At 46.7% G+C, this 21342-nt stretch overlaps 1 protein-coding gene across 1 annotated transcript in view; it reads right to left on the reverse strand.

Moving 5' to 3' along the window:
* The window catches only part of SOBP (sine oculis binding protein homolog), a 161869-nt gene that overhangs the window by 17296 nt on the left and 123231 nt on the right, over positions 1-21342 (reverse strand). Inside the window, exon 6 of the mRNA XM_070417986.1 lies at positions 2201-4165. Within this exon, the coding sequence (XP_070274087.1) occupies positions 2204-4165 (1962 nt within the window). The 3' untranslated portion in view covers positions 2201-2203. The remainder of the gene's footprint in view (positions 1-2200; positions 4166-21342) is intronic.

Raw genomic sequence — 21342 nt, forward strand, 5'->3', positions numbered from 1 at the left:
CTTTCTGAAGGCCGTCACTTTTTTTTTGGTCCCACATCTCCCCATTACTCACTGCTTTGTCAACCAGATGAAATGACTCTGGTGGAGAAATCTGGGGCATTTTCAATAGAGGCGACTCTAAGAAGGCTGAGGCCATCTGTCTTCAGACAGCAGAACTTGTAGATGGAGAATCGAGAAGAAACGGCGAATCGATTTTAAGTGTTCTGCTCCTACTGGCAAAGCCATCCACGGAAAAGGAAACCTCAAACTATGATGGCTGAGAATCCCTTCTCGCACCACCCAGCAAGCCCCTGGCTCTGACTCCGTGCCTCCCAGGAGAACTCTGGCTCTAAGTTACACGTGTGCTCGTGTAAAGACGTGGGACCTAGGGGCAATGGTCTGGACACGCCACATCGAGTGCTCTGGTCCACACCTACATTGCCCGCTGTGGACTGATGGGTTGTCATTCTAGGTTTGTTGTTATGAAAACAGGAATTGGACACTGACTGTCAAATAAAAAAAGAAAAGACTGAACCCTGTCCACACACTGAGAGAAGTTGGTTAGGTAGGCTTGGTTTTTCTATAGGAACTTTCCCCGCAGACCACTATGGTGGATAAAAGAATTGTATCAAGCACTGTAATAAAGGGACCAACTAGCCTATTCTCTTTTGATGGTTTAAAGAAAATGTAGCTCTGGAGTCAGGCTGGGTTTGAAGATCAACTCTGCTTACTAAGTTGATGATCTTGGACAAGTTACTTAATTTCTGTCTCAGTTTCTTCATCAGTAAAATGAAGACAATAATACTTGTATGGCTTGGATCTGAATAAATACTATTGAAAAGCACCGAGGAGACGGCCTGTACACAACGAACATGAGCGATTGCTCTTCCTGTGCATGCCACTTCCCCTCCCCAGGCCTCCCCCTTCCTGGGCTTTCATTCCCACCCACTGTAAATGCCTCCAGGGCAGGCACTGCATCATATTCCCTGTATCTCCCCAGTTCCTGGAAGGAGCTCTGCACAGGTTTGGTGCTCAATGAATGTTCATTTCTCTTCCTCTCCTCCCCATAAACAGTTAATAAGCCTCAACTGAATACCAGTCTGTTTCCTGCCCTTTTGGAAAGTGGGGGAGGGCTCCGGCTCTGGGTTTGTCAGATCTGAGTTAAGTACTGGTTCTCCTCCTCACGAGCTCTGATTTGGGTGGCACCTCCAAGCCGCACCTTCCTCCTTGGTAAGAGCAATGATGCTGTTCCACCAGGATGGGCACGGGGATCAAAGCAGGCCGCCTCTGGCTACTTGGAGGCATCCCACCCATGTGAGTTCCCCCTCCCCTTCCTGAGATTCTGGACTCCTTATCAAAGGCTCACTTGGCTTCAGCAGGACCCCCCCCCCCCCCCCCCCCCCCCCCCCCCGCCCCGCCTGCCAGGTCAGAGGCATGCACTCTCCTCCACTTCAGCAAGGTGGCCCTTTTCTCTGTCAGAGCTCTCACTGTCTGCAGAGCTGAGCAACCCACCAGCTGAGCTGCTGAGCCCCAAATCAGGAAAAAGCAAAGCTGGTCAGTGATGCTTGACACCTGCCCTAGGGAATGGTGGTTGGTGACCAACGAAGGAAGAGATCCCATGAACAGGAGCTATGAGCCACTGCTCCAACACCCTGCCAGGCAAAGGGGACTTAGGGCTTGGGTTCCGCTGGCATAAGCATGTAAGAAAGGTAGTTTTTATTCCCATCTTGCAAACGGAAGACCACGGTTATTGAGAAAATTTGGTAAGTTGGGACATTCCGCCCATGTGTATACCAGCTCCAGGAAGTGGCCCAGCTTACCTTTTATCACAGCCCTGCCAAACCCATGACTGAACATTTACCTGCCCCAAGAAATCTCCCCTTCCTACCCACGTCCTCCCTTTTCAATACGGTGAATTACAGAGCATAATAACAAAGGTGTAATTAAGGGGGTAGCGTTTCAAGTTAGGTTCAAGACTGGGCTTTACCATTAGGTAAGTGGCCTGAGGCATGGCACTTACATGCTGTGACTCAGTTTCGTCAGCTGCAAAATGGGCATGATGGTGGAGCAAAATGATGACAGTGAGTGACGACACACGCTGTATTGTAAAACATGTCAGGTAAAACCTCGATTATCGACTCAACACTCTGGCCTCTGCCTTGTAAGAAATAAGGAGAGGTGCCCTGGCTCGGGTGGAGGAGTGCCTGGTGCACATACAAACCTTTTACTTATTCTGATTTCTAATTCGGAGGCACCTCCTTTTGAGCGGAGGCTCCAGGTCCTCAGGCCCGGCGCCGAGCAGGGGCGAGGAGATGATGCAGGGCGCCATGGCCGTCTTCTCCGCGGGTTTTGGCACAGGCTGGATCACGCAGCCGGTCTTGGGCAGCATCCGCAGAGCGTACGCATGGTCCTCGTCCGCGGGGTTATTAAGGTTCGGGTCTGACTTGTCGCCCCCCGCCAGGGCCTCCTCTCCGATCAGCTTTTTGGCCGCCTCCCCGTCCAGGTGGCAGTTGGAAGCACAGTTGTTCTCCTTGACGGACTCCAGCTCGCTCACCGCGGGCTCCTCGGGGGACAGCAGCTTCTTGGGGGGCGCGGGCAGCGGAGGCGGGGGCTGCTCCGGAGGCGGCTCGGCGCTCTTGGCCCCCTCGGCGGCGGCGGCGCGCGTGCCGTTCACGATGACGTTGCAGGCCGCGGCCGCCTCGGGGCCGGCGGGGGCGCCCGGGCCCGGGTCGCCGGCGGCGGGAGGGCTGCAGTGGCCGTCCCGGCAGCCGCCGCAGGTCCTGCCGCGCTCCGCGGCGCCCGGCTCGCGCTCCGCCTTGACGTGCGCGTGCAGCGCGCGGTGGATCACGTTGTGCAGCCGCGCCCGGTGGCCCACGGTCAGGTCGATGACGCCGTCCTGCGGGCCCTGCAGCACGCCGCCGCCGCCGCCGGGGAAGCCGAGCCGGCCGCCCGCGCCCGCGCCCGGGGGGCTGCCCGCGCGCCGCGTCAGGTCCACCACCTCGGCCCGGCCGTGCTCCGCGGGCGCGGGCGCCAGGCTCAGGGCCTGGCCCGAGCAGCCGGGCGGCGAGTCCGCGGACTTGGACGAGCCCTGCTTGGAGTCCCGGGGGGAGAGGGAGCGCCCGCCGGGCTTGCCTCCGGCCGCCGAGGAGTCGCCAGGGGCGCTCGGAATGAAGTTCTCCCCGTTGCTGGAAAATCCATTGGGGGGCTTGGAATCATTGACGTGAGGGATGGGAATAGGGATGGGGATGGGCACGGGCAGGGGCACGATCACGGGGTATGGCACGAGCAAGGTGGGGGGTGGCACCAGCGGGGCCAGCGACGGCAGCCCGAAATTCATCATCTGGGGCACGGGCATCGGGCCGTTTGGCATCATGCTCACCGGCGGGAAGGGGAGACTGGGCAAGGGCGCGCCCGGGGGCGGCGGGGGCAGCAGGCCCGGGGGGTTCCCGGGCATGGTAGGGGTGCTCGGCGGGTGGATGTGGGGCGACAGCATGGGCCGATGCATGGGACTGGAAGTGGGGCCCAGGTTCCGGGGGCCGCCGGGCGGGGGCCCGATGCCGGGGAGCATGGGGTTGGACAGAGGGCTGTTGGGGTTGGAGGCGTGGTGCGGCGGCCCGCGAATGAAGGGCGGGCGGATCTGCTGCATGATCTGCTGTTCCATGAAGATGGGCAGCGGCACCGGGCCGCGGTTGGTCATCACCATGGGAGGGCTGCGGGGCGGGACGCCCAGGGGAGGCCCGATGCTAGCAGGTGGCTGGACGGAGACAGGAGGGAGGTTGGCAGTCTCGCTGATGGGCATGGACTTGGGCACTGGCGTGGGGATCTTAGTGACGGAGCAGTTGGCAGCGTCAGATGGAGAGACGGTGGTGGACGCGGATGGGCCAGGGCCCTGGCTTTGGCCAGCTGCAGCCACCGGGGAGGGGGCCTTCCTCCGAGCATCTGTTAGAGGAATATTCCAAGAGTCTGGCGTGAGCAGCTGCACGCCGGCGCCTTCTGCTTTATTTTCCAGGGGAGGGTGTAATGCGCTGCACAGCCCAGCTGGAAGGTTGGCCTGTGTCTCTTTGTAGAAAATGTCCATTTTGTACTGATTGAGACATTTTGCACTGCAGAACTGAAGCCTTCTCTCCCCGTCCCCAAAATCCAGATATTCTTTTGTGTGTCTGATGTGCTTACACCAGTCACATACCTACAACACAGTAATAAAAAGAGAGAGTAAGATACGCAATGCCCTTTGCTAGACGGCGTTTCATGTTTCCCGTACAGGTTCTTTCAAACGTTATCCCAATTTTTCAAACAGGCTGAAAGGGTTTCCTTCCAAAAGGGAAAATTCTCAAAAAGTTTGTAAAGTGATTTCTCCCTGGAAGCCAGAATTGCTTTATTAATATTAACTCTTCAGAATAGCAATTAAAAAAAATTGTGTTTTTCCCTTTAAGGTGGATCTGACAAAAAGAAATACATATACCTGCCCACACATTTTCACTTGTCAAAGATGCTCATTGTAAATGCAAATTTAATAGTTTTGGAGAGAAGGATTCTCCAGAACGTTCCGTGGGCTTTGAAATATATAGCCCCTTAACATTCTGCTCATGCAAAGTCACTTTGCGCTATTGACTGTGTTCGATAATGCAGTTGGAAAGGGTGCGCTATCTTAACCAATAACACAAAGCGCCCAGCATCATTATGTCTGCCTTCCAAGGGGAAACTTGGAATTAGCCATGAAGTCTGTGTGAGGTTTAGCTCTTCCCAACCTGTGATGTTGCAGCAAGCTAGAATTATTTTTTGAGCTGTTTGCCCACTCTCTCTCAGTAGTCAGAATTTTTGGTGACATTTCTTGGCATGCAATCTTATTTAACAACTTTTCAAACACCAGAGAACGTTTTCCAAAGTTGTTATGGCTTTTTCCCCTCTTCAAATCTACTCCTGGCAAAAGAAAGGCATCACCAAATTTATTTTAAAGTTGGGCTGCAGAACTAATTAAAGGCTGAGAGCTTTTCCCAATTGGAAATCACTAGACATCAAAGTTCAAAAAATAGTCATTCTCGGCTTCAGAACCCATTACTTTGGAGAAATTATTGTGATTTCATTAACACATTAATTTTGCAACACCATCAGCTCTCACAGATGGTGAAGGCATGATCTACAATTCAAATATGACTCTTGTTTGCACAAATGTCTTCCCTTCATATGGCATTTTAAACAAGAATTAATATGAGTAATCTTGCCATAGCTATAAACAGATAAACAGATGTCAAAATTTTCAATAGTTCTTTCAGTGCCTTACTTTTTTGACTGAACATTACACACACAATTTTTTTTTCTTTTTCTTGTTCTTTATTTTTTAAATTATTTTCTGAGCACCCAATCAATCCACACAGCAGCAGCAGAATTCTGAAATGCAGTCCAATGGTGAGCCCATTGAACTGAGTCTCTCCTCACTAAAGCCCTGGTTCCAATTTTGTTCTAAATAGGACCCTGCTTTTGTTGAGGAAGATCTGTTGTTCCCTTGTTGTTGTTGTTTTAACTATGATAAATTAATAGCATTAAAAGATAATAAATTTCAATAATGATTGGTCACATCAGCAATGCAAAAACAACATATGCTGCGCATTTGATTACTCATCTCATTTAACTCTCAGCTTTCTTTGACTGTAAACAGTGGCGGCATGCTAGTGTGTGATTGTGGGTGTCACACTCACGGCGGATGTGAGCATGTAAGTGGAAATTCACTCTTTTTCTTCTTACTTCCCCCCCCCCCCCCACTGATATTTGCAGGTAATATACTTCACGGTATGAGGTTCAATAAGAAATACTTATTGGCACACAATAGTTTTTTTGTTTGGCCTCATATCAAGTCACTCTTTCAAAATACTTGTTGCCCAAAACAAATGATTTCAATGTTAATATACTCCCATGTCTCACTACAGTGTTTCAGTTTTCTCCAGAATTAAGGGAACTTTTTAAAAAATCATAGTTGAGATGTCTAGTTTACACATAAATACAGAATTGCCTCTGATGAGAAGATGCACAGAATCTGGCAGACTCTCAAAATTATCATCTAGGAGAAGATTAAATAAGCTATAGTGAAAACTTTACACATGTAAGTTATTATTTTTAAGATCTGATATTTTTATAAAGTTAATGTATAATTATATGACATTTAAATTCCAATTTGAAATAAAGCCAATTTTAGGCATCCATCAAAAGCCTAAAATACCAATTGATAAGCTTGAAGTGAAGGATCAAATATGACTTCTTTAATCATGACTAAAAAATATCATCAATGAATTAAACTAATTAAAATGATATGCCAAAATTTCTGGCATATTTCTTTTGGATCTTCTTTTTTAACCATAAGGGGAAAGAGTTTTCTGAAATCCTTAATTGGTTCTTAAATTGCCAGATTGGATTATTTGCCTGCAGAGGATTCCTCTGTTTCCTCAAGCTAAATAAATATTTTCAAGTGGAGTCACAGAAAATAATCTAAATATAACTTAAATGTTCTCCCATCATTTCCTTTACTTTCAATAATTCATTGATGAGTAAAAAATGCTCATATATCTACCCCAATTTTCAAATAGGTAGTCTCCCCTATAACAAGATTTACAGACATCAAATTTCCAAGCAAAATTCTGTTTCATCAAACTTTCCAGTTAATGAAAAGGTCTAATACTTAGCTGCTTGATTTTCTGCGACATCACAAAGTATTTAGGTCATAGTGTGACAGTTTATAACTATCTTGTTTTGGGTAATGTGAGTGTGAATGTGTGCGTATCCTTATTACATTTCCATTCAGAACACTAATCTAAAAATGCAGAAAAGCCATCTTTCTGAGGAAGCAAAAAATTATTAGAGAAAAAACTTGTCACTTAAGAAATAATGAATCAAGTCTGTCTAACAGGACACATCATTTAAGATGAGGTCAATGAATTTATGGCACAAATGGCTATATCATGTGAGGCAATAAAACGCAGTACCATCATTCATTCGACATCTAACTAATGGCACACTTCTAGTAATTAAAGATTTCATCATAAGAGCCTGAGCTGATTACTTATGATGTGGTAGTTAGGTGGAAATACATATTGTAGATCTCTTTCTTTAATAAAACAACATTTGCATATCCATGGAATACACAGCATGTGTCTCAAGAACTAGGGTTGTCTGAATTGTGGTGTTATGAGGTATCCTTCCCTCTTTTTCCACAGACGGCTTTTTTTTTTTTTAAACATTGTAAGGCATTTTTTCCTCATTATGTCAAGAAGTACCAAAAATCTTTCAGATATTTTAAGAGATAAAGATTAAGAAGTGCAGAGCTCTACTCCCTGGGCTCTGGGATGGTTTCCGCTAATTCCATGCCGGCTTTGTTTCTGTTGGAATCTGGCCGCTTTGGTTCCACGCTCTCCCTAACAGGTCCCAGATTGGACAGAGCTGAGGCTGAAGCTGTTTAACGATGGCAATCTGGGGACCGAACAATCAGCTCACGCAAGGCCGCTGAGCGAGACAGCTGAAATGCTTCGGATCACAGATACATAATGTATCACCAGGACGACAAAAAGATCACAAAGGAGATAAACAAATGGGTATTCCATTCAACCCCTTAACAGCAATCCTCACAAAGATTACATTCACCTTCCTGGGATGTGTCCAATTCTAAACAACAGAATGAACATTTCCTTTAGTCCATTTAGACTATTTATATTTTGGTGGCTGGCTGCCAGGGTAGTACTTATAAGCTCAGTGGCCTGATGGATTCACTCCTTTCCTGTGAAATAAATGTGTGGCAACCTACACCACTAAACTGCTCCAAAGACACCGCCTCAGCAGAAATATCACTTGCTCTCGATACAAGAAAACTGAAAGGCAGGACTTCTGGTTCCTATAACTCTTTCCATCTTGTATTTCCCCTGGAAAGAAAGAAAGCTATTCATGTTATTTTTATATACACGTCCAAAGTCAAAGCCAAAGTATGCCATAAGGTTACCCACATGGGCACAACATATACATTCTGCTGGGCTTGAGAGAAGATTTGGGTGGCTGGGGGAGGGGGCCAGGGTTCCTAATTAACACATTAATCAGCTGTCAGCTGTGAGAGTGAAGTTCATTCTTTAATGGAACCCAGCACTGTCTTCTGAGTGGTAATCTGGCATCAGGCACTATTTCATTAAGAAACCCTTTTGCTGAAATCTTCCTTATCTAGGCAAAGACATTTTCAGCAATGGAACAGTAAAAAGACATTAATAATCCTTTGAATGCCATCAAAAATTCCAAAAAACAAAACAACACCTTCACATGCTCCTGACGTTCCACAAATATAGGGCTCAGGTAACAGCTCAGAAGATGTAGCTCCTAAGCAAAATTTTAACTTGCAATAAGAGTCTGGTTCCAGACAGTCCAACCTATGAGGGAAGGTGGGGGTGAGGGGTAAGAGATCAACCAAAAGACTTGTATGCATACATATGAGCATAACCAATGGACACGGACAGTAGGGAGGTGAGGGCATGTGCTGGGGGTGGCGGAAGCTGGGGAGAGGTCAATGGGGGGAAAGGAGACTTATGTAATACTTTAAACAATAAAAAAAATTTTTTTAAAGATGCTGGTTCCTTTGATCTTGGCTTGTTAAAGGTGGCATTGATCTTGCACTCCAGGCCAGCTCAAAGAATCACGAGTTCACCCAAGGGTGAAGCAAAGGAGGATGAAGAGACATGGGTGAGGGTGGTCAGTGCTTTAAAGGATTTGAGGTCTGCCCACAGCTGTCGTCACCTTACATGAGTTGAGGGCCTCAGACTGACCTCACCTGAACACTTGCTTCTAGTTTGACCCTGGAGTCCCATGGTCCCACCATCAACCGTTCCCTTGCATTTAGACACTACCTCCATCAGGGCACTTGGGTGGCAAAGGATGCTATGTAAGTCACGTGGGATTTGGAATCAGAAGATGTGGGTTTGAGTCCGGACTCCATTATTCATTTACTAGCAGTGAAATCTTATGGAAAGCTCAGCGTCAGTTGCTTCCTCTGTGAATGGAGCTAGTAGTGGTAACAGGTACTGCTTGTGTGTCAGGCATTTACTATATATGTAGTGTGTTTTTTTCAGTCCTTAGCCTGTTTCCCTCATGGTTGCTGATGTCCCAGGAATCTCCCATATGTTTAAGTTCATTTTACCTTAATGGAAGGATGTCTCTATGGCAGTGTGAGGAAGAAAAGGCATATCTTCATCCACAGCTTTCCCATGAACCTGCGCTGTTTTGAGACAGAATGGTGCAAGCTTCTCTCTGGGCAAGTACACGCTGCACCTCACAGACCCCGACGCTAACTCCTAGGAGACTGTCCCAGAAGTAACAGAGGGGCTGTTTGCACTGACAAGGAACCGTGTCCAGCTGCCCACTGTCCCAGGAGGCTCTATTCAACTCCTGCCGAGCCATCTTCTTTTTCCAAAGCCAGTCAATCTCTAATTCAGGCAAAGGCTGATAAAACAGCACGGCTGCTTGGAAATGAGTGTTAGAACCATTAAAATGAATAATTCCTCTTAGGCTCAACTGCTGTTTGAATAGTGGGAGCCATAAACTGTGCTACTCATGTTTTATTAAAAAATGGAGCTGATGAATGATCTGCTTGACTCATTGCATGGCAGAGCCACTGGATCTGTCACACACCTGGAAGACAGCATGACCCGACCCTGAATGGCAGAATGCGGAGGAGGAGGAGCCTCCATGGAGGGGAGAGGGTGCATCAAAACCTGATGGGGCACCAAGCCCACCATTTAGGTTAGCATCCCCATTCCAAGTCTCCTTGCAAAACTGGATTAGAGAGTGTAGGAAGGAAAAAGATGACCTAACTATAGATATGCAAAGCCATGCAGAAATCAGGGAGGGATTTAGAACCTCCAGGGCTATTGTCCTTTTTTAAGAAGAAAAAAAAAAAAGAGCAATTTCATGGAGAATTTCATTTTACAAATAAGTTTTCTGCTGGCTTAGATTCCAACATGATGATGTTTGCTACATCATTCTTTTTAAGGGTCTTATTTGTTTGTTTGTTTGTTTCTTTCTTTCTTTTTTTTTTTTTTGCTTTGTAGTTTGAGAGTCTCTCTTTTTCTCTCCTCTCTCCTCAAATGGGATTGGGAACTCAAGGAGAGGCTAGTGAGCACCTTTGTCAGAACTGAAAATCTCATAAGAAAACTGCCCTGTAGGAACCTTATACTGTGACTCAAGTTCTACTTATAAGTTTTAAGCTGGATTTCAGAAATCTTGGCCCTGGTCACCGAGGCAGATCCTTCCCTTTCGCATGTGCCATGCAAAGGCAGAGCAGAGATGGATTTGGCTTTTTTGGATCTCAATGAGCAGTAACAAACGGCTCATTACTGACCCAAGTTTCTGTTTCTAAGCCAAAGCAAACACGGAATCCTGGCCTATATTCAGTGACCACAGGTCCATCCTCACAGCTAAACATGATTCCGAAGGTGATTTTTCCCTTTGGTTTGACGTATTAGGTTGCCTAAGAACATGAGCATGTCATCACAAAACTCTCTGCTTTAAGCTGGACAAGGACAACTTACCTCTTCCTGGCACAAGTTATCCAGATGGAAAGTGAAAAAGTCAAACATTGGAAAATCTGGTCTACCTGGTGCCAAATGTCAGCCTCTCTGTTTTCCATTTATTTGGCCCTGAGAGGACACAGAAATAGCCCAAGACATCTCACAGCAATGACATCCAGGCCTGGAGGTACCTCAGAGATCATCTAGTCCAGCGATCGCCAACCGGTGGCCTGTGGACCACTGGTGGTCAATGAGGTCCGAAAGGTTGGTGATCGCTGGTTTAAGGAAACCTTTGGAGCAGCGGTCGCCAACCGGATTCTAGTCCACTCCTTCAGCCTCCAGCTCCTGGTGGGCCAGGTGCTTAATCGCTCTGAGCCTCAGGTGCTCAGCTGTGAAGTGAAATCATCAACAGTGACAGCACTGCCTGGAAACACGTGCGGAAGAAATAACCAGCAGGTAATCGCAGACGTGGACAGCATGCCATGCAAAAGCAGAGAGCGACATCCTACCCCATCTCCCATTGCCATGCCCTGTGACTCCATTTTCTCTCCTTTTTTTTCTTAACTCCAGATACTATAACTATGACCTGCTCTGGAAACCTGCCATCACATGATCCAATTTATTCATTCATAAGTGAACATCTACTAGGACCCATCACGTGTCAGGCACTGGGCTAGGAACCGGGGATATGAGTTAAGTAAGAAACATCACCTGAATTCATACAGCTTATTTTTTTGTTTTTATTTAACCACCTGCACATTTTTGTGTTGTTCTTATTCGATCATCTTTGCTTCAAAGTGAAGCTTAGGGAAAAACTGACCTCCTATTTGTAATGTTTTTACTTATTCAGAAATGAGTGCTGAGATGTGCTCAGAAAGGCACTGGCCGGGGACCCAGTGCAGGAAAGACTCAGAATCTGTCTATTGACAGTCACGGGAGAAATTTGCACACACCTCCTGCCCCCAGAAGTACTCCACGCTCCCCATCAACAGACTTGTTCTACAGGTTAAAATTCAACTAAGTTTTTAACTAAAAAATAGTCAATATTTTACTCTCTCAACGTTGAACTCCCCTTTGTTCTTCTAACCCAACACTGTGACTCTGTTTTTCAAATGCACACCTGAATTTTTTCAGATTTTGTATTTACCGTGTTCATTGTAACTCTCCTTGTTTTCAAAATATATGTTTGGATTTCTTTTCAAATGTGCCTTTGATCTCATTTATCCCTACTCTCTCTGTTTCCTAAACGCATACTTGAGTGGTTGAAGTTCCATTGTTTGTGACTAGAAGAGCCTCTTCTCTACCTGACAAAGCTGAGGGGAGGGACCATGGGTTGTACTTGAGTAGAAAGGGAGACCCGTCAAATTGATGCGTTAAAAGTGAAGTGTGCTAGTTACCTGGCTTCTATCTGCAGTTGTTCACCCCATCCATTTCTTCCCTCACGCAGACTTTGTAGAAAATGGCAAAAATCATAATTCAAAACCTGCGGCTTTAGTTAAACAACACAGCTAGTCACATATCAATGATGGGAATTTGGGGAAGGACTGCAGTTATTCTCTGCGACCCCGGAAGCAGTCCTTTCCCCCCGGGGGTTTTATTTGGATCTGCCTCTCAGCCTCCTCACCCACCTTGGCATCGGCGATAGACGGCACTTCTGCAATGCCATAATACTAACTAAGGCTGTGTGTGTGCAGGTGGTCCGGGTCCAGGCCACTGCTGGGCAGCATTAACAGCCTCTCTGGCAACCCTGCATCTCAGCTCCCTCTCCGCTGCTTCTCGAAGGCTTGCAGCTCCTGGTGACCTCTCATTCACTTACCAACTATGTACATACAGACTTGGAACCTACCAGGCACCCGGCTAAGGGCTTTAGTTGCAATGCCTCATTCAATCCTCTTTTAACATCCTCTTGCATATTTCTCTGCTCCCTGGGTGAACCAGCTCCTGCCTGTGGATGGCCAGTACTGACCCACTTGCACACATCTCTGACCAGTCTTCAGATCTCTCCAGGGCCTGATGTTTTATATTTAATTTCTATGTCAGCTCTAGTCTATCTAGATATCACTTCCCCTCCACGTCTCAGTGGTATCTCTGAGATTGTTTTCATCTTTTTATGCCCACAGCCCAGGGTAACTTGGCCCTTCCCACTCCCTGCATTGGTAGGGAGATGTCAGAAGTCATTTGTTTATTCCTGCTCGTGACTTTGTTTACTCTTGAGAAGGACTGGCCTTGTCGTCACTACACATCTCTCCCTGGGTCATACTTGCTGTTTTCATTGTGTCCAGTTTTACAAGTTTCCTGAATAGCTTTGGCCTCTCTTCCGCACCTCACAATTGAAAGTTTTCTTGATTAGAACCTTAAATCTCTAAATACATTCTTTCAAATTGTCAATCGATGCCCGGGCTTTGGCTCTTTACTTGGGAAGCAGCATGGTTCGGTGAGGAAAGAGGTGGGCTAGGAAGCAGAAACCCACGTCTCGCCTACCCTGCAACCTGGGGTCCTGTTTCTGTGTCCCCGGAGCCTCTGCTAACCTCAAGATCTACTGTGATGCCCTAACAGGTTTGGTTTAGTGGATAGAGCATCGGCCTGCAGACTGAAGGGTCCCAGGTTCGATTCTGGTCAAGGGGATATACCTTGGTTGCGGGCACATACCCAGTAGCGGGTGTGGAGGAGGCAGCTGATTGATGTTTCTCTCTCATTGATGTTTTTAACTCTCTATTCCTCTCCCTTCCTCTCTGCAAAAAGTCAATACAATATATTTTTTAAAAAAGATCTATTGTGATGATCAAAACAAATAGTAAAAATGGAAGCACTCTGAAAAACAGAAAGTGTCATGTAAATATAGATATTTTAATTTTATTATTATAAATACATAAAATATCATTCAGATATATTTTTTTAAATCAGCCAACTGGTCCACCTACACTCTACTCTTATTTACCCATCATTCTTCTATTAAATCTCAGCTGTAAAAAACAAAGAGAAATTCCGCTACTATGAATTTTCTTATGATGTGTACTTCCAAGTAAAAAGCATACCACAAAAATAAAACCCAGAAACCCAAATCAACAAAACCTTGGGCCCCAAATTCTCCACTGTGTTCCTAATGGCTTGTGGAGTGTTTGACAGCAACATAATTGCAATAATGAGGAGGCTTGCAGGCCAGGTTGTGGTCTTAAGCTCATGGGTGTTTTAGCCCTAGGCTCAGCTCCAGGCCAGCACCAGTCACCCAGGCCAGAATCACCAATGGAATCCTTTATGCTCAGTTGTGTGCAAATATGACATTTATGGCATCTGGTGCACAATACTGCAAATTTAAAAGGCCCAGAGTGCTGGGGTCACAAACTTTGGGAAATGAAATAATTTAGGTTGCCTATTGTCTTGTATTTTTAGTTAATTAAACCATGTGTGAGAGTGCCCACTTGGTGATAGTTTCTTAAGTATCCAGGGGGCAGATACCGTACTACTTCTGATTTCGGATCTACATGTCGGTTCCTTTGTCTCTGAAAAGCTTCCTGAATGTTTGTGAACTGCTGGTTTGCCTGGTTCTCTTCCATCTTTGTTCTATGAATTCAGCCATCCCGCTGGGATAAATACCTGGTTGGAAGCCAACAGTCCACTAATGCTAGATTCTCCACTGAGCATCCCTCTTACAACTCCATCCTCATAAGCAAAGCCTGGGTCAGCCCAGCCCAATCGCCCCATCCAGGCTGAATGTCTGAAGTGCTCAATGGTGTGAAGCGAGACAACCTGTATATATTTAAAGACACCTGTTACTTATATAACTCCTTTCTTCCAGTAAATTCAAATAGCTCAATAGACGTGATCACAATACCACTCACCAGAAGTCTGTAAAAAAGACAGCCAGATAACATACCTTATTTTAGAGATAAGTAAATTCAGACTAGCAACAATTATATATCAATTCTCGGCATTTGGGTAAAAGCCACCATCTCTTAGCCTCTGTGAAACTAACCTTATCATTATTTGTTCTACTCTGAAGAAGGAAACACATGGGGAAGTATACTTTCCACCTGACCAACTATACCACTGGGTGAAAAGAGAAATGTGTGACAGAGTAGCCTAATCCAAACAGCCTGTGCAGTGGGCCTAAGCTCCAGTAAGATACGAAAGAAAGGCATGGTTGGAGGGTGAAGCAGGTATGTGAGGCGGGCCTCTCTTCTAGTGCTCAGTATCTAACAGGCATAGGGAGTATATTCTGCTTTATCAAGGCATGCCCTTGGTCCAGACTGTCATGTGCAGAAGTGGGAGGAACAGAAAAGGGAAGAGAGAGGAGGAGGAAAAGAACGGTGTACACTACCTTTGTATCAGCACAGAACCCATCAGATGCTGCGAGCCTGCCCTGGCCACAGCCCCGCTGCTTCCCTGGTCATGGTTGCCTGGACCCAAAGACATCTCAAGACCTTGGTGTGGCTCTGCCTAACGGGACACAGAGTAATTTAACAAACCGATAGCAATTTCTTCTTAGGGGAATTGGGAATCAAGGTAACTCCAAGAGACTAAGTCGTGGTGGGGATAGTGGTGGTGGAATGAAGCCAGAGGACCACAGAGGACAGGAAGTAAGCAGAAGCCATGGGGTGGCAGGGGTCACGAGGCAGAGCGGGGAGAAGGGCCTGAGGGGCAGGAGTAGAAGTCAAGTGGCAGGGAGTTTCAAATCCTTACAGGCCATGTGCTAAAGCAGGGAGCAATGATGCCTACTCCTGGGGGCAGTAAGAGAGTCGGTTGCCTGGTTGGTAGCGCTGTGGGACCATCTCTGCCGCCAGAACAGTCGCCTGTGCTGCATGAGGATGGGCAGCAAAGGCTATTCCATGATGTGTATTCCCTTCAGCTTTATACCAAGTCTCCACAACTTTAGGAAAGCCAAGGATCTAACCCAGCTTTATACCCTTTCTCCGGTTTAATTCTCACCATGACCCTTCCAGGTATTGCTCTCTATTAAGAGGTGAGGAAAATCTAGGAAGGTACAGTGACTTCTAGGTCCTGCATAATCCCCCATACTTCCTCCCTGCGGTTAAAATCCCCTTGGGACACATAACTATTGTGCACCCTGCTACCGGCGTGGGGTGCCCAGGGCAGCCCCAGCCCAGGGCTGGGGTGGGCCATCTGACACCCAAGGTTGGGAGCAGTGTTTTCTGCAGGTTCAGAAGCAGGAAGTTGACAGCAGGACAGGCCTCTTGCATACACCTATCCACATCACACTGTTTCTGAAGGTCACCCAGAAAGGAAATGTGCCTGCTATGTCAGGGCTTCCCATTCCTAACCCACTGCACTGCCCCTGCTCAAGGACGGCGCCTACCCCAGCCCTCTGTCGCCTAAAGGGTGCTCTGTAAAACACTCGTCCCACCAATGTTCTGCCCTGAGAAAAGGGCTAGTGGGCAAATGCTCCTGGGAAAAGGGGCATCGCCTGTTTCATTTGGAGATTCTGAAGGCGCGTTGCCATGTTTAAGCCTCTGAGAAGCTCTGCAGAAAAGAAGCATGTTTAACTGCATTAACCCAGCACTTCCTCGACTTTCCAAACACGGAACCCCTCTTCTCGTGGGAGCCTGTAGAAAAACACTTTGGAAAATGTTACTTTAATGATGTGGATGGGAACTTTTTTTGTTTGTTTGTTTTTTGTTAATCCTCACCTGAGGATATTTTTCCCATTGATTTTTAGAGAGAGCGGAAGGGGGTGAGGGAGGGAGAGAGAGAGAGAGAGAGAGGAGCACCCATGCAAGAGAGACACATCAATTGGTTACCTCCCACATGCACCTGTACTGGGCCAGGCATCCATCCTGTAACCCAGGTATATGCCCTTGACTGGGAATGGGACCCGCGACCTTTCAGTGCACAAGCTGATGCACTAACCACTTAGCACACTGCCAGGGCTCCCCTGGAACTCCTACACCCCAGCACACGGTCTTGCACATGATAAGGGTTCCACATGCAGCTGCTGGTTGTTGACCGAATTGTAGGCAAGGTGGAGGTGATTCTATTTACCCTCTGCGTCTCAGTAGGCTCTGTCCTGCGAGGAATCAAGGTTACCCACCCCCCTGCAGCACTTTCCTCAGCTCTGCAGCTCCACCCCCACCTCTCCTCAGCTTCCTGTGCTCGCAGAGCCCTAGACCCTATTACATTTCATCCTGTGGTTTCAGCTTCTGCAGTCACTACAAACTCAATTTCTGTCCTCCCAGTTCTAGTTACCCCACACAGCCCGGCAGGCTGTCATAAATACCGTTACCTAGTGTGTGACCTTCCAAACCCCGAGCCCAGCCGAGAGCATTTTAGGTCACACCACTGCATGTTCTGCATTACAGATGAGTTCTTGAGCATCTCATGAGAAATGAGCCGCCACACGGAGGGGCAAACCCTTAATGCACAACCAATGGCATGTCCATAGTTTTATATTCGTACACAAAGGACACTGAATAAAAATATAAATTCAAGAGATACTGCCTCAACCCATCGTGCTGGCACACTGATTTTGAAATAGATTCAATTGGTCTTTGTGGGTTTATTCTACTCTGAGTCACACCAATCATTTTATCTCTTCCTTTGGCAGTTCTCTGCCACAGGCCTCTGGGCGAATTCACCCTTATCAAGAGCGAGGTGCACTTGTGTCCTACAGGGCCAGGAGAACTGTGGTCTCACAGGAAAATCAGCGATTAAGTAACCCTGGACTGAGTAAAGCCTTCTAATCAGACACCTGCGTCCTGTAACACATACTTCACGGCCTCGATAAACTCAGTGGTAGCATGAATATCCTCATACTGTGATTTCTACCAGGTAACCTAACTCTCGCAAGTCCCACCACTTGGAAGTAACTCAAATTCTTTTCTAAGTCCTGTTAACAATATACAGTCACTTTACCCATCAATTTGACTAAAAAAGAGTTGCAACAATTGTCTAATGAGAAAGTATAACACTACCTAAGCTGCCCATTTCTATGCTACTAGAGAGTCCCGGTGCTGTGGTGGTCACCATGAGCAGGCTCGCTGGCTAATTGAGCTTTTTGCTGTGCACCAGTGAGATGTGAGTTTGGATTCAAATTCCATTACGGGTTTTTAATAATTAAACGTTACACGTTTGGAACCTCATTCTCCTGTATTACTTTTTAAATATTAATCTATTTGCATCAGCTGGACTTCCTGCAGCTCGACATGCAGTAAACGGGAGTCACACTGAGACAGACAACTGTGTTGGGAGCTGATGACACGTCTGCTGTTCAGTCACAGTAAGTGTGACGCTAACCCAACCCTGTACCAACATCCCCCCGCCTCTTTCCAACACACACCTGCCTGGTTGTTACACTGACTTTTTAAATTAGCAAGAATCCAAGTTCGTCTGCGCTGGAGAGTTTCACGGTGCCCCTGGAGATCTCTGGGGTGGGGAGCGCAGCCCTCTTCAGAAGCAGGGCTAGGAAATGGATGAGGAGGGCATGTGAGCGGTTCCTTGGATGCTACCCCACACTGTGATGAGACTCCAGCATAAAATTTCAAAAACAGGAGCGCACAGAGAAACCTCATTAGGAGCTCTCCCTGCCTCCACAGTGCCCTCAGGCCAGTACGATTTCTCCTCAGGAGCCCAGCAGCCACCCTCCTGGGCGAACGCTGCTGCTTTGCTCGTGTCCTTCCCTCTCCTTTCATCATCCCTGTCAGCCACTCCGGAGCTTCTCTCTGCTGCTGAGAGTCTAACTCTCAGCCGTCCTCTCCCAGCTCAAACATAGGACCCCCGAGGACAGAGAGAGTCCTCCCCAAAAGACTGAATGCAATGAGGTTCGACTTCAATGGATCTGAGATTGTAAGCCAGGCAGGACCGTCTAGGGCCGTATAAATGCAAGGGCGGGAGCGCCGAGGCCGCAGTGTCACTGCTCTGGCGATGGTGGCCCCAGTCAGAGGAATCCTGAGACCCGTGTGTGCTGGGCCCTCACAGAGCCTGCCACACAACAGTTTCCAATTTGGTTTCGATGTAAGAATTATATTCCCTTTTAAGACAAAGCTAGCAGCACAGACCAGCCATGGTTTGTTTTAAAGAGTAAAACACCATTTTACTCAATAAAAAAGGATGTAGGAGTCAAAGTGGAAAATTACGTGGGAGCTGCCCTTGTAATAGAAAAAGAGCCTCCAGCTGCCCAGCTCTGTGACCACAGAGGAAGCGGAGGGCAACGACACGCCAGAGGGATTAAACGTAAAATCTCTACCAAATGTCAGCACACCTTCCAATTGCTTTACCTGTCAGTGCTATCAAGTGGCTCATGCAAAACACCTACATGCAAATGTCTCTAATTAAATCTCAGAAGGAAACCTGGGCTCGGTGCAGCCTCCAGGCAATGCATGGTGCCCAGCACTGCTGGCCCCGAAGGCTCCAAGTCCTACAATAGTGGCTGGAGGCGCCCAGAGGCCAGGTCCACCTGGGAAGAGTTGTCCATACTGGATTGTGGAAAGGACAAGTACTAGTAGATTCTGTGCACATCGGGGAAATGCTCCAGAGGAAAAGAAAAACCGGGGGCTTATCGAGAGGTCTGCAATGGTGGAGGCTTCCGTCTTCCTCAACCAGCAGTGCTCAGTGCTGCCAGTAACAGGGATCTCCTTCAAACCCAATGGTTCTGCCTGGCAGCGTGGCTCCGTGGTTGAGCATCAGTCTGTGAACCAAGAGGTCATGGTTCGATTCCCGGTCAAGGCACATGTCCAGGTTGCAGGCTTGGTCCCAAGTGGGGGGTTGCAGAAGGCAGCTAATCGATGATTCACTCTCATCATTGATGTTTCTATCTCTCTCTCTCCCTTCCTCTCTGATATCGATAAAATACATATTAAAAAAAAAAACAGAAAACAATGGTTCAAGACCCTTGCCCACCAATCACAGGAATGGATGGAGTTGGCCTCCCCTTCCTGCCTTTTGGAGGCAGAACTAACAAGCAAGTGGGGAAGTCAGCCCAGATTCCCTCCAGAATTTTCCTCTGATTCTCACATTCAAATTTTTTTCTTTTGGGAACACACCATCCTTTTAATAACTCCTGGTTTTAAGAAGAGCAAGCACTTGCTATTGGTAGATAGTCATTCAGAAGGGGATCACCCGCTGAGCTTTTCATGTTTATAAGAAAGACTAGAGGGAAGCAGTGAAAGCGAAGGCTCTCCATTCGCCTTATCCCCAGAGGCTCCAGTTTCTTCAAGATTAGCTCAGCCTTTATCTCTCTGATTTTCAACCCACTTGGAAAATACGGAACAGCATTCCCTAGAAAATGTCTAAAAGCTTCACAAATCTATTGGTTGGAATTACCCCACTAATATTCAATCTAAATCTTTCTTTGCTTAATTTCACTCCATTACTCCTACCCTAATTATACCCTTTGTCTCGAACTAAATAAAATCCTTCCATCCTCGGTGTTTACATCCTTCAGATGTCTGAAGACCATGATCATGCCAACCACCCAAGTCCTCAGCCTTCACTAATGTGAGCCGAATGCAATAGAAAGAATGACACACACAGTCCCTGCGCATGCCTCAGGCTCCAGCTGGATCTTTCCTGCTTTGCTGTCTCCCAAGATCCTTACCCATGGAGTGGCTCCAGTTCAGTTTTTTAATTATTAGCTTAAAAAGGGAAATGCCAATAGGTCAGAGCAGTGCACGGTTATCAGAAGACTCAAGCTGATGCTCCCCTACAACAATTTGTAAACAGGAGATGAAATCCCCAAAGAATAATAACTCTATTTCAGAAATTTCCAACAGTAATGCTGAGTGATGTTTTTTAGAAAGAGGGACATACTTTGAGAGTGAAAATAATAGATCAATATCAAATTCCTGTTTGATACTGGTTTTGCATTCAGCATATAATAATTCGGCAACTTTTGCAAGTTCAAGGTCATAATGCCTTGGAGTTGAACTGGTACCAGGGAGTCATTTCATCCCACCTTCCAGTTGGTAGCCCTACTGCAATATGCTTGGCTGGTCATCTCACTCACAAGGCTGCCCATCCTATGCTTGATAGCACCCCTTTCTGGTATGAGAAGAGATCTGCCTTCCTGCAGCCCCTACCCATTGGCCTGGTCCTCTCCCTCGCGGCCACCCAACATGACTGTATTCTCTTCTACATGGTCACCCTTCATATACCTGACAATGGGGATATTGGCTCTTTCATCCTCAGTCACTCCCCTTGTCCGTAAGGCATCATGACTTCCAAACCATCATCATCTAGGCTGCCTCAATCTCACCTCCATTTTATTCGCAATATTTGTGTGACACATCAGGTGAAACACACCTTCTGAACCTGCCCTCCAGGGATTCTGAGAGCTGAACTTGCAGACTACTCCGTGGGATTTTGCAATTGCTGGAAAGGTCTCCCCTCCTCTTCCTCAAGTATAACATTCTACCATTAGAGATTTACTTCTTTAGGCTAAAAATGTCTAGGAGTCCTCTGTTAAAAATCTAAGTATCGCCTAAGGGGTAATATTTAAAATCCCCAGCAGCCAGTATGAATAGATTTATTCAACAACTTTAGACTGAGACATGAATTCTAATCCTGACTTTTCATTTTCTAGCTGTGCAGCCACAAGCAAAGTATTTAAGCTCCTTGAAGAGGAAGGAGTTAATTAGTTAAGAATAAGGTGTTGGGACTTGTAAATGCTTAAGACAATAATCATCAAACATTTCCAACTATCTCTGAACTTACAGAAAAAAAATTTCTTTCTTGTTTTCTTCACACTGACTACTATTACAATGCTCAAAAGAATGAAAACAACCCCAATTTCCATAGTAAAAATTAGAGTGGGTCTTTGTTATAGCTAATATCCAGGTAGTTGTATAGTGACAAAACATCTGGGTGAAACTCCACTCAACAACAA

Source organism: Myotis yumanensis, unplaced genomic scaffold, assembly GCF_028538775.1.
Source record: "Myotis yumanensis isolate MYYU_CA2020_CCGP unplaced genomic scaffold, mMyoYum1.0.hap1 SCAF_6, whole genome shotgun sequence".
NCBI lineage: Eukaryota > Metazoa > Chordata > Mammalia > Chiroptera > Vespertilionidae > Myotis > Myotis yumanensis.